This window comes from Aquarana catesbeiana, linkage group LG01 (genome assembly GCF_042186555.1).
Source record: "Aquarana catesbeiana isolate 2022-GZ linkage group LG01, ASM4218655v1, whole genome shotgun sequence".
Lineage (NCBI taxonomy): Eukaryota > Metazoa > Chordata > Amphibia > Anura > Ranidae > Aquarana > Aquarana catesbeiana.
The window spans coordinates 496,785,599-496,800,065 of NC_133324.1; the positions used below are offsets into that span (position 1 = coordinate 496,785,599).

Here is a 14,467-nt window from a genome sequence, read left to right on the forward strand (position 1 = left end):
TCTATAGAAATGAATTGCCTAATATAGCATACATACTTCAGCTATTTGACTGTCCCTTTTCCTGGTGCCAACCAACTTTTTTATTCTAGATCAGGGCCAATTTACTGTCCTGCGGACTTTAGGGGGGCCGGACTGTGCCCAGTGGGAGTAAACAATGCCGGATCCTTAGGTATTAGGGGGAGAAATTGTTTTTGTCGTTGGGAGGAATGGTGCCCCATGTTTGTTATCAATGGAGGAATTATGCCACATTGATGATGTTAATGGAAGGAATAGTGACCCATTGTTGGTTTCAGTGGCAGGAATTGTTCCCCCGTTGTTGGTGTCAGTGGAAGGAATAATGCCTCAAGGGCCAGATAAAGGCAGGCAAAGGGCCACAGTTTGGAGACCACTGTTCTGAATGCTTGCTGCTTTTTCCCTTCCCTTAGTTTGCCATACACATTAACCGCTTTCCGACCGCCACACGCAGATATACTGTGGCAGAAAGGCACGTACAGGCAGAATCACGTACCTGTACATTGCCCTTTAAGAGGTGGCTTGCGGGCGCCGGGAGCTTTGTGAGCGTGATCGTGGATCCAGCGGACTCGATGTCTGCGGGGATACCCGCGATTGTCTCACGGAGAGGAAGAACGGGGAAATGCTAATATATACAAGCATCTCCCTGTTCTGCCTAGTGACACTTTCACTGATCACAGCTCCCTGTAATCGGGAGAGGTGATCAGTGTTGTGTCACACATAGCCCCTCACAGTTAGAATCACTCCCTAGGACACACTTAACCCCTACAGCGCCACCTAGTGGTTAACCCCTTCACTGCCAGTCACATTTACACAGTAATCAATGCATTTTTAATTGCACTGATCGCTGTATAACTGTGAATGGTCCCAAAATTGCACCAAAAGTGACTGATCTGTCCGCCATAATGTCGCAGTCACGATAAAAATCGCTGATCGCCACCATTACTGATAAAAATAAATAAAACTATCCCCTATTTTGTAAATGCTATAACTTTTGCACAAACCAATCAATAAACGCTTATTGCGATTTTTTTTTTTTTTTTACCAAAAATATGTAGAAGAATACATATCTGCCCAAACTGAGGACATTTTTGTATATATATATATATATATATATATATATATATATATATATATATATATATATATATAATTTATGGGGATATTTATTATAGCAAAAAGTAAAAAATAATGCGTTTTTTTTCAAAATTGTCGCTATTTTTTTGTTTATAGCGCAAAAAATAAAAACCGCAGAGGTGATCAAATACCACCAAAAGAAAGCTGTATTTTTGGGAAAAAAAAGGACGTCAATTTTGTTTGGGAGCCACATCGCATGACCGCGCAATTGTCAGTTAAAGTGACGCAGTTCCGAATCGCAAAAAGTGCTCTGGTCTTTGGCCAGCCAAATGGTCCGGGGCTTAAGTGGTTAAGATTTCCCCTGTTCAGCAGAGCAGGCTGAATGAGAGAAATTTCTCTTTATCAGCACAAATGAACAAACCTCCTCTGCTGGCTATCATATTCGGACAGCTGACACCTGCATGCATCTGATTGGATGCAGGTAGTGTTTGGCTGAGAGATTTCCACCCCTTTTCATCAACAAATGTCAATTGAAAATTGACTTTTGTCAAGCTGGATGGTGTCGACAGGGCCACCCAAGGAAATAATTTTGGCTGATTCAGCAGGAATCAGCTGAAATTTGATCTGCATAAGACCAGCATTAGTCTCCTGTAGCATTCCATTTCCCAATTGGTGAAAAGATTTTAGAAAGTTTTGTATCACAAACATGTAAAGAAGCATGGGGTTGACTATCAACATGACAGATGTGGGAAAAGCAAGAGTATGACCATCGATCTATTGATCGATCTATTGATAGGACCATCCTGTTCCACAGGTTACCCAACCCTCCTCATTTATGGAACCAGCCATTGTGGAGTATCTAATTCAGGCCAATGGTAAGATGTTATCTTACCATGTTATCTACCAGTATGTTTTAAATTGTGGGAGGGAATCTATGTATGCGAGTAGGAACAAAAAAATAAACTATTTGCAGATGGCATCCTGATGCTAATCTATTCTAATACCCCATAGCAGTAACATAGGAATGCTAACCCATTTTGCCACCATACTGTCCATTCTATCTTTTAGGCTGGGTTCACACTGAAGCATGGAGCGGCTCACAGCATGGGTCCGGTGCTTCCCTCCCTGTTCACCGTTTTCAGGTCCGATTTCAGTCTGAATTTTTGACTGAATTCAGACCTAAAACGGACCAGAAGACGCACAGGACTCCTGTGCAATTCGCATCGGAGCCTCCCAGGAGATGTGTGAACTGGCTCCATAGTCACAATCTCCTGACATACGAATTGGATGCAGTGAAAATCCACATCCAATTCGCAGTAGTGTGAACCCAGCCTTAGACAAAGTATTCATGTACATGAAAGAAATAAGCTTCTGATATCAATAGCCCTGTTTCCTATAGAGTAGACTTTGTAGTCTATCAAAGATTTTATGACCCCTGTTTTTTCCGTGGCTTTATCATACATATTTTCTGATGTCCGGTAAAAATGTAATATATTATAATAAACCTAGTTCATGAGTAAATGTTAAAAAGCTCCCCTTTTATTTTAAATCGAATCGACACAAATTACTTTGCATTTCAGTTGCAAGGGAATGACTAATTACTGCCATAAGTATACTTTGATCTCAGACGTAGTCTGAAATATGTCCTTGTCATTCTTGTAACTGTGTCTTAGGAGATTGCCAGATAACACCTTCCTGTTTGGCTTTTATCAGAGGTAATAGGGTCCAAATTAGGACATTGTCATTATCTGGATGATCCCAGGAGCTGTGTCAGTTTTACAGAATGCAAATCCAATTTGCCTTCTGTTCTGAAATTACAGAAATTTCAAAAGCCGCTGTACTCACTAATTGGTATTTCTGCATGTGTTGAAAACTTGCTAAGAGGGACTGCTTGGTAGTTTAGTTGCTAGCATGGCTGCTTTTCTACACTATTGTGTATCAGTCCGTACAAATAAGGAACACCATTTGCTGAACTTTTGCACATTACCTTTTGGCACCTTGGCTCCCTTTCCACAGACAAAAATCTACTTTATAGTTTATTTGGTATCCTCTCACTTTCAGTCTAGTATTTTATGTGTAAATGCAATTGGTACAGTAGATTGTAAATCAGGAGTATAGATGCTTGGGTAGTTCTTTATACATTGCAGGCAGCGCATAGTTTGATGTTTACTTTTAGACGTTTTATTTGACCAGCTTCAGCATGTTTTAAAAAGCATTTGCAAGTTTTAATCAAGCAACTTTGAAAAATACTTTAAAGCCTAAGTTTACTTAAAAAAAGAAATAAGTGAAAAATCGACACAAGGGATATTAACTACCGTATATACTCGAGTATAGGTCGATCCGAGTATAAGTTGAGGCCCCTAATTTACCACAAAAAAACTGGGAAAAACTTATTGACCCGAGTATAAGACGAGGGTGAGAAATGCAGCAGCTACTGTAAGTGGAAAAAGAGGGTCAACAATGCCCATCTGCAGCTGTATACCTCCCTGTGTCCTGTGCATTTGTCCCTGTGTATGTGTGCATCCTACCTGTGTCCTGTGCATGTGTCCCTGTGTCAGCCTATCACGGACATTCTCTCATCCTCATACCACGGAGGAGGATGAGAGAATGTCCGTGATAGGCTGTACACTGACTGCTGGGAAATGGAGTTTTCTGCCTATCACAGATGAGGAGGAGGCATGGCTTTTGAACAGTGGAATGGCCGCCGAATGGTAATATCACACGCTGGCTGCCGTCTGCCTGCATGACACGCTGATCATGTAGGCAGACAGCAGTGACTCGAGTATAAGTCGAGGGGGGCACTTTCAGCCTAAAAAAAAAGGGCTGAAAATCTCGACTTTTACTCAAGTATATACGGTACCTTCAGTGCGATTTGTCCCTTGTTCTGCTGTGTCCTGGTTTAGTCCCTGACTCCTTTTAGACCTTCGCTGCCGTAATGTTTCGGTGCAGAGAGAGCTGTGACACATTCATCAAGAGAGTCCTTTTCTACCCAGCTTGGCTATTCATAGAAACAAATACTACAGCTTCTATGAATGAAACAGAATCTATGAATGGAGGATGGACGGATGATTAAAAGTTCTGCCCCCTCCATTCAAAGATCTTGTTTCATTCACAGAAGCTGTATTATCGGATTCTATGAATGGCACCTATTGTTTATGCCACCTATAGACACAAACCTATGGTGGCTAACTGTAATTCAGGCGCTTGGTTACAAAGGAGTTAAAAGGATACTTCTTGAGCACAAGTTAATTGTTAAGGCACTTATTAAAGTAGGGCTTGACAAATTTGGTATTGAATCTAGGAGCCAGCTAAAAAAGTTAGGAACCAGTTTATTTTGAGTAACAAACCTTACATGTAACATGTTCCCGAAGGTGAACTTATCGTTTAATCCTTTCACAGCCAGCGCAGTTTTTGTGTTTTTTTTACATGTATAAAAAAACACTTTAGACCTGAAGATTACATAAAACCCGCAAACATTTTATGTTTGTACATACGTATACGTTGGGGTGTCTCCCCTGTACTCTACTGAATGTAATGCAATGCCCACAGTGGTGTATTTAGGTTTTGTGCTGCCCTAGGCCTGACTAAACTTGTGCACCCCTTTATTTAAATATGACTCTTCCTGCCAAGACCACGCCCCTTTCTAAGACCCACCCTGTCATCTGTAAACCACACCCCTTCCTCTTTAGCTCCACGTTTTCCTCTCTGTACATTAAAAGTGGGTACCAAGTGTCTACTTGTAAGCTCCTTGAGGGCAGGAACTGATGTGAATGTACAATGCAGGGCTTGAAATTTCAAGTCCTGAACCACTAGACATGGCTTAAGAGTTACTCGCCACCACTTGCCCCACCCAACCTCCACCCTGCCCTGCCCCTAAGTACGCCTCTAAACACACCCTTGTAAATTATTTCATGAAATTACACTGTTAAATGTTTTATGCAGAATTTAGTTCCAAAAATAAATATTAACAAGAACTTTAACAATATTAACATAAAGCATATCAGTAGCCATCAATGCAGCCTTATCAGTGCCCATCAGTGCAGCTTAAAGTGATTGTAAAGGCTTGTTTATTTTTTTAAAATAACAAACATATACTTACCTTCACTGTGCAGCTCGTTTGGCACAGAGTGGCCCCGATCGTCCTTTTCTAGGGTCCCTCGGCGGCTCTCGTGGCTCCTCCCCGCATTAAGTAACCCCTTAGGAGAAGTGCTCTCTCACCTTGCGGATGTGCTCCCGAGTCCAGCATTTGCGTCCATTGACACGAATGCCGAGCTCGGCCCCGCCCCCCGTCACCCGCATCATTGGATTTGATTGACAGCAGCGGGAGCCAATGGAGAGATGGACAGCGCGTCCTCGCCGAGGGAAATACAGGGCTCAGATAAGTAAAATGATGGGGCTAGGGGGCCGGTCACTGCCAGGTGTTTTTTCACCTTAATGCATAGGATGCATTAAGGTGAAAAAAACATGAGGGTTTTTAACCCCTTTAAGAGTGCCGATTTCATAATATCACAGCTTATTAGTGTATATTAATCCTCATAGATCATACCCGTCCTCATAGGTCATACCTATCCTCAAAGGTTATACCTGTCCTTATAGATCATACCTGTCCTCATAGATCATACCTGTCCTCATGGTCATACCCGTCCTCATAGACCAGACATGGATGATGATGCTGCTCCCTGTCACTCAGCAATGTTGTCACTGCACTGTCACCTCACCCCTGGCCACCCTTCAGTCACTGCCATTATCACCCCCCGGCCGCCGTTCATTCATCTGGACAAACATGCTTAGAGGGCAGAGCCAGTCACCAGCTTCTCTATTGGGGCGCCAGTTCCTCCCCCCCCATACTTCCTATAAGTGCCGCGCTACAGCAAACCGCTGGCTGACAGGGACTGTATATGTGTGGAAGGTGGCCGTGCGAGGCGGGAGGACGGGCTTTTTTTCATGCAGGAGGAGCAGCTTTTTTGCCCCCCCCCTGCAAAGGCCTTCTTGGTCTAGGGCAAGATACAGCACTGAATGCACATCACACGGCATTACATTCTTTACTGACCTTAATGGCCGGGAAACTGTCAACGAGGATGAAGAAGTGATGTCACTGCAGATGGGCAAGCGGAGCCTGGAATACATGACGGGGAGGGGTTGGGCTCGGAGTGTGGGGAGCATTTGGTCGGCAGCCCGGGTGCCAGGATGAAAGTTCCTTTTCGCTATGGTGACCTGGCGCCTGGGATTTGTGGAGCCCTGCATTAAAGTTGGCTGAAGACATTCTTTCCAAGTGGAAGCTATCTGACCCCCCCTGCATTACAGCATTAGAGATCCATGATCAATGTAGTATTACCATTTTAAAAACTCACCTACCTGGGATTTACCTATCCTAAAAAGTTCACAAAAATCTGGGCAGCATGGGTGGAGGCGAGAGATTTGAAGTTGTAAATGAGGGCAATTTGACTACTACTGCTTTGTAGCCATTGCACAGTGTTCGATTTACTGGGTTTCAAGTGGGAACATGGAATTTTGTACTCTGCCCCCTTTTTACTCTTCTTCTTCCCCCCTCTATTCACCTATACTTCTCTTGTATCCTGCTCTTCCCTCTCCCTCTTGGATCAGTATCTAGTCTTTATGGGGATTTGGTGGAATTGTTTCTAAGATCTCTGCATTGCGCCTTTCCTCTTCCTTTTTTTTCTTATTTAGAGCACTTTACTGGTCTTATAATATAACTAAGTTTGTTGACCCAGGAGATGGCTTGTGCTACTGAATGTATTTCTTACCTGCATGATTTGATATTATACACTGAATTATGGTGCAGAATTATTATTCTCTGTTCTATGTGACTATGTGACTCTATTGTTGTGTACAAAACTTAATAAACCCTACCTATTATGTGAAGTATACCATCTAGTGGGCAGCACTCAGCTGGGAGGGGAGAACCCAGAAGTTTAATGAACCAGAATCTTCTTTCCTGTACATAAAGCGGCTCCCACTGCCTAGGTAGATTCTCACCACCATTATATTTTCCATCCTTCCATATTAAAGGTCTATGTTTTTTTGAGATTGTTCACAAAAAAGTACAAGCAAATATGTGCATGTCTCACAATTGCATTGGATATGTAAATCAGTGGTTGCCAACTTATGAGCTAAAGGGGGCCTCAAATGTGGCAAAGGGCAACACATATTATTTAGTATATGTAATGCTTGAGAGGACTGTCAGAAACTGCATACCTAATAAAGGAAATGAGGGTCGGAAACATGCTACATTTTTGGCTGGGGTGTGCTGCAGAGGACAATACGAAACTAGGAACTTGTTACATGAGGCTAGTAGAGCTCAAAGCTATTACCCTAATCAATCTTCCCACTACAGACTGCCGAGGTCTGAGAGCTGCACATCATTCACCAAAGGGCCACAGGTTGGGCACCAGGGATGTAAATGAAGATGGCTTGATGACTTTTGCAGAGTTTCAGTGTTTTCTGGTAGTGTTAGGCACCTTTCACACGAACGGCTATTCTGCCGCAGTTAAAAGCATGATTTTTTTCCTGTGGTGTTCAAGACTCCAGGCACTGCGATCAGCTGCATTTGCACAGTGCGATTAGCTGCGGTCGCATTTGGCTGTGGTCTGCCATTTCCATGGCAACCCGACAGGGTGGCGACTCGCACTGTTTGGTATGAATCTTGAGGGGGAACTCCACGCCAAATTTTAAATAAAAAAATGGCGTGGGTTCCCCCCCAGGGGCATACCAGGCCCTTCAGTCTGGTATAGATTTTAAGAGGAACCCCTATGCCAAAAAAACGGCGTGGGGTCCCCCCCGAAATCAATACCAGACCCTTATCCGAGCACGCAGCCCGGTCGGTCAGGAAAGGGGGTGGGGACGGGTGGGCGCCCCCCCCCCAAGCCGTACCAGGCCGCATGCCCTCAACATGGGGGGTAGGTGCTTTGGGGGAGGGGGCGCCCTGCGGCCCCCCCACCTCAAAGCACCTTGTCCCCATGTTGATGAGGACAAGGGCCTCTTCCCGACAACCCTGGCCGTTGGTTGTCGGGGTCTGCGGGCGGGGGGCTTATCGGAATCCGGGAGCCCCCTTTAAAAAGGGGGCCCCCAGATCTCGGCCCCCACCCTATGTGAATGAGTATGGGGTACATGGTACCCCTACCCATTCACCTAGGGAAAAAGTGTCAATAAAAAAAAACACTACACAGATTTTTAAAGTAATTTATTGGACAGCTCCGGGGGTCTTCTTCCGGCTTCGGGGGTCTTCTTCCGACTTCGGGGGTCCTCTTCCGACTTCGGGGGTCTTCTTCCAACTTCGGGGGTCTCTCTCCAACGGGGTTCTTCTCCGCGCTCTCCGGGTCTTCTGCCGGGCTCCTCCGCTATCTTCTGTGTAGTGTTTTTTTTTATTGACACTTTTTCGCTAGGTGAATGGGTAAGGGGTACAATGTACCCCATACTCATTCACATAGGGTGGGGGGCCTGGAACTGGGGGCCCCCTTATTAAAGGGGGCTCCCGGATTCCGATAAGCCCCCCGCCCGCAGACCCTGACAACCAACAGCCAGGGTTGTCGGGAAGAGGCCCTTGTCCTCATCAACATGGGGACAAGGTGCTTTGGGGTGGAGGGGCCGCAGGGCGCCCCCTCCCCCAAAGCACCCACCCCCCATGTTGAGGGCATACGGCCTGGTACGGCTCAGGGGGGGGCGCCCCCCTTTCCTGACCGACCGGGCTGCGTGCTCGGATAAGGGTCTGGTATGGATTTTGGGGGGGGGGACCCCACGCTGTTTTTTCGGTGCAGGGGTTCCTCTTAAAATCTATACCAGACCGAAGGGCCTGGTATGCCCCTGGGGGGGAACCCATGCCATTTTTTTATTTAAAATTTGGCGTGGAGTTCCCCCTCAAGATTCATACCAAACAGTGCCGAGTCGGATCCCCGTGCTTGTCGCTCATTGGGAAAGGAAAAATAATTTTTCCTTTCCGGATGAGCAGCTCGGCACTGTTATCCGCAGCTGACACGGTGCACTGCGATTACCTGCGGTTATGTGTGGATAGCTGCGCTAAATCGCTCCTGGATGCAGTCAATTCTATTTTTTCTATCCGCACAGAACCGCATGTATCTAATTCGCAGCTAAACGCAGTGTGTGAATGGGGCCATAGGAAAGCACTGTGTGCTTTTAGCTGCGGTAGAAAATGAGAAAATCCGCAGCCAAAAGCACCATTCTATCCGTCCGTGTGAAAGGGGCCTTACCGATCAACTTCTGTTCAACCACCTTGTCTTAAGCTGCTCGATCAGAGGCTTGGAGCCAATGGCTGCAGCACTGATCTATGTATTCTGACACACTGCTGTCAGAGTACAATAGCGCAGCATGGAGGATTTCTCCATCCACCTCATATGTGTGGATGTGGGAATCAGTTCAGTTTTTTCCTTCAGCCAAAAAAACTGACCCATGTATGGCCAGCTTTGATGTAGTTTTCAGTACATTGATGTTTAAGTAAATATTGAGTTAAGTGTATCTAGTCTGAATATAACAATTTAAGTTGTCTTGTATCTTTAAGTTGAAGAAGTTCCTCTGTGTGACCTGTTGTTTTATCATTTTAGCCCAGTTGCTATAGCTGCTCTCGGAATTCTAGTACTTCTCTCTTTGCTGGTTGTGTTATATTACTTTGCACAAGGAAACCCTCCCCAGGATCCTCTATTTTATGGTAAGTGGAAGATTACTGCTATAAAATTCAGTAGCAATTACTCTGTTCTCTGCAAACTTGTTTCCACCTTCATTTCCTGTCTAAATGACTTTAATCATCAACCAATTCCCTTTCCTCCTGATTTGTACTGTCATTGCCTGTCTCTCACATCTATTAGCTTCCTCTACCATCAATCATTTTGTTCCCAAGCATTATATGAAGGAACATATCCCTTGCTCCTTTTAGACATGCATGCTCCCTGGGTGGTGCAGACTTTAGTGGCCAGCAGGAAGGAGCATGTATGTTCTGAAGGAAAGCCAGGGATGTGTTTTTTTATATAATGCTCTTGAAATAAGATTTGAGGCAGTTTTCTGTTTTTAGGAACTTGCCTGCCCCCCACCAAAGTTGGTGGTTGGTATTTCTTGAAAACAAAATAATTTGATTTACAAATTTTATTTGATCCCTGCGAAGGGGGGTGTTAAACACATACACTACATTTTAGCTCTAACTTGTCAGCTTTTTCTACATTTTAGTTTGCTACATTTCATTGGTTGATTTAATTTTTGCATTTATGGTAAATACTTAGTGTGTAAAATAAGGCTGATGACCTATATTGAACCTGAATGGGGTATAATGGCAAGGAATAACTGATTCATCACACTTTTCAAAAACTTGTGTTCAGTGTCTGTAAATGGATCAGTGGGTACTGCCCGCTCAACTCATGAGCAGGGCATCCATTAGACAATGCAGATCAGCAGTTAATTGTCTTTTTGGGGGGATTTTCCAGTAATTATCAGGCCTTACCTGTTTCATACATTTTCAGTTAGGAATGATGTTAAAGTAAAACCCAGTTTTGAGCATATAGCACAAAGCAACATGTATGCCTTAGTGCTCTCTCCCTGAAGCATGTGCATACACTACCTTTCCTTTGCCACCCTGCTGGTTTGTTCCACCACTATGATCAAAGAAAGTACCTGCTATTTCTAGCTATGGAGGAACATGTGACTTACTCTCCTTGCTCCATGACAGCTCTGGTGCTTTTCGATTGACCCAGCACTGTCACATAGAGGCAGGGAGACAGTCCTTAGCCCAATGTAAGCTCTGACTAGATTGACTTGGCTGCCAAAGGGAGCGTCAGGGTACTAAAAGAATGGAAAGAAAACAGAAAAAAGAGGGCGCACCAGCCTTGTGCATTATCCTTTGATATGTTTATTTAAAGAAAGAATAAAAACTACTCACAAGCATATAAAAGGAACCACAATATGAAAGCCTTTAACTTGTGGCAATCCCTCTAGTGATAGCAGTCTCCAGATGATGGAAGAGAGGACGTACGAACCACTGCTGACTGACCTGTTTCGAAGGGATACCTTCTTCCTCAGAGCCTAGCAGTGTTACCTCCTTCAGCTATTTATATAGATATGCTCATCTATAGGGCACATCCCAGAGAAGCTCTGGTTCCCCACCCACAAATGTGGGTGGTCCAATATAGGGCGAGGCCAGATTGAGAGCTCCGGAACAAATTGTATATACATATATATGTATGTACACATATATACGCACACATATACATAATAGGTACCAGATTCCCACTGTATAGTATAACTGACAGATGCTCATGATTCAACATCGCAGATCCCCATATCCAATGCAAAAACAGATGTAATGTTTACAACAATGGCAGTGTTTTAGGAGACGCCTGAAGATCGCAATGGCAACAATCATATTAGCAATCGTATTAACCATATCAGGGTCTAGATCATACCAATCGTGTGTATTAGTCCACATTTTGAGTGGGATCAGAAGGTTAATGCGCAAATGATGGATTATGAAACTAATCTTCTTAGTAAAAGATCGGGCAAATTTGAGCCGGAACGGTTAGATTATCTTAATGATCGGGAATTTAACTGGAAAAAGGCTAACACCACCTCTAACAACAATAATACAATAATACATATACTATACAATCTCAAGAACATAATTCACTTCAGCCTCAGACTGATGCACAAAGAAATAGCCATATCCAACCAAAGAACGTTAGGACTAAGCACAACTCCAAATATAGAGGGAAGAAGAGAGGTAGTCAGAATAAAGGAGGGGAGATTGGATACACACAACTAAGGTCTACTCAACGACACCCTCACAGTAGGGGTCAACATGAATGTAACACTTATCAACAATATTTTGTAAAGAATAATATTTCCAACAGGACTATCGAATCTCTGTCATCAAACAACAGTAGTAAAAGTAGGAGTTATGATAATCAATTCCAAGAAACTAGAACTGAAAAATCCTTACCAATAAAAGGTTCTATAAACAGAAGCAAAGAAGGCAAAAGTTCATCACCAACAGGTGGAGAATGTGCAATAGCATTGGATAGTTGTACACGCATTCTATCCTCACCTGTGGCCCACGCTTCCAATACATCCATTGGAAGTGCAGCTATAGATTTGGGTATTGACCTTGAGACACCTAATGAAGTACAGACCCATAACAGGAGGAAAAAGATGTAAAAAGAGGCAGACTCTAGAAACCACTCATTCCACCATCAAAATCTACAATCTGTCCAGCTCTGTTTCTTCGAAAACCAAACTGGACCTCCTCAGAAAGGGTCTTAACTTTGCTCCACCCAGTACACCTAATCTATTTGAGCTGTTTATAGATCTCAATAAATATATACGTAAACTCACTATCCAAAGATAGTATATACTTAAAGAAGCTGGTAGTGATAATAGTACTGGTACTAATATTGGAGCTGAGGCAATAGCACTGCCATCTTCTGAAACCAGTCTAGAGGAGGATTCCATCCTAAATATACTAGAGGAGCTCTATTTAGAGGCCCAAGATGGACAGATAGTGTCCAAACTGAATTCTGGTCCCCCACGTCAGAGTGCAATAGTTCATAGTTAATTTAAACCCAACCTTCCTTCTTCCCCCATTGGGCAAAGGAAAATTAATTTCAACTTTTTATGATATGGTTTTTAATACATTTAAAACAATGTTCAATTACAACAATAAGACACATAGTATTAAAAGTCTAGATCCCTATTGTTTCTCTATAGACAGTCTAAAGCAGAATCAGGATGTAATCATTAGAAGAGCCGATAAAGGTGGGAGCCTGGTTATTCAAAATAAAGATGATTACATATCTGAGGCAAGGAGACTCTTGGATGACACTGACACTTACACCAAACTGAGAAAAGATCCTACTGTGGAGTACACAAAAGAACTAAAAATACTTTTGGACGAGGCCTTACTAAAGGAAGTTCTTACAAAAAATTAATATTTTTTCTTGTATAATAGACATGCAGTGACTCCACACTTTTACTATATACCTAAGGTGCGCAAGAGTCCTGTAGATCCCCCGGGAAGACCAATAATTGCGGGAATTGATAGTCTTTCTAGCAACCTGGGATGCTAAATTGATCATTTTTTGCAGGACATTGTGACCAATCTCCCATCCTTTGTAAGAGACTCTGGCCATATGCTTGAAATCTTGTCCAACTACAAATGGCGGTCTAGTTATAGATGGCTCTGTTTGGACGTGGCCTCTCTGTATACGTCCATTGACTATACTAGGGCTGCAACGATTAATAGATAAAATCATTGTCAATGATTTTCATTATCGATTAGTTGGTCTAATGGCATCTTCCTTCCTGCCAGTCAGCCTCTGTCTCAGTGAATCCTGTGTAAAGGCGGCGCTGCCGTATTCTCATGAGAATACAGCGGTGCTCATGTGATAAGGCACGTCCTCCTCGCTGATGTCAGCTCCCCCCTCAGCCCCGCCCACTGCTGCCTCGAGGGAATAGAGACTCAGTAGTAGTACATTGTGATGACAAGTTGACAACAAGTGCCCCTTGATCATAAGTATTTCTGGGGGGGATAGTGCCCCATCATTGGTGTTCGGGGGTGGGTGGAATGGTGCCCCATCATTGGTTTTCCTGGGAGGGGGGAAATAGTGCCCCAGTGGTGTTGCTGGGGGGGGGGGGATAGTGCCCCATTGGTGTTGCTGGGGGGGGGGGAATAGTGCCCCATTGGTGTTGCTTTAGGGGGAATAGTGCCCCATTGATTTTCTTTGGAGGGGGGAATAGTGCCCCATTGGTGTTCCTGGGAGGGGGAGGGGGGGAATAGTGTCCCATCATTGGTGTTCCCAGGAGGAATAGTATCCCATCATTGGTGTTCCCAGGAGGAATAGTGCCCCATCACTGGTGTTCCCGGGAGGAATAGTGCCCCATCATTGGTGTTCCGGGGAGAAATAGTGCCCTGTCATTGATGTTCCCGGGAGGAATAATGCCCCATCATTGGTGTTCCCGGGTGGAATAGTACCCCATGATTGGTGTTCCCAGAAGAAATAGTGCCCCATCATTGGTGTTCCAGGGAAAAATAGTGCCCCATCATTGGTGTTTCCAGGAGGAATAGTGCCCCATCATTGGTGTTCCCGAGAGGAATAGTACCCCATCATTGGTGTTCCTGGGAGGAATAGTGCCGCATCATTGTTCCTGGGAGGAATAGTACCCCATCATTGGTGTTCCTGGGAGGAATAGTGCCCCATCATTGGTGTTCCCGGGAGGAATAGTACTCCATCATTGCTGTTCCTGGGAGGAATAAACACGACAGGATACCTGTATATAACGAGGGACTCTGTCATGCATTATAATATTACAGTCCTGTCTGAAAATCTGCAGAATAGTATTTCAGGTCTTTTTTATATTTGAAATTTTT

General features: G+C 44.0%; 1 protein-coding gene across 2 annotated transcripts in view; it reads left to right on the forward strand.

The window, feature by feature from the left end:
* TM6SF2 (transmembrane 6 superfamily member 2) overlaps nt 1-14,467 on the forward strand; it is a 109,736-nt gene that overhangs the window by 63,161 nt on the left and 32,108 nt on the right. For both annotated transcript variants that reach the window (XM_073592472.1, XM_073592481.1), the window contains one exon: nt 9,666-9,769. In XM_073592472.1, the coding sequence (XP_073448573.1) occupies nt 9,666-9,769 (104 nt within the window). The remainder of the gene's footprint in view (nt 1-9,665; nt 9,770-14,467) is intronic.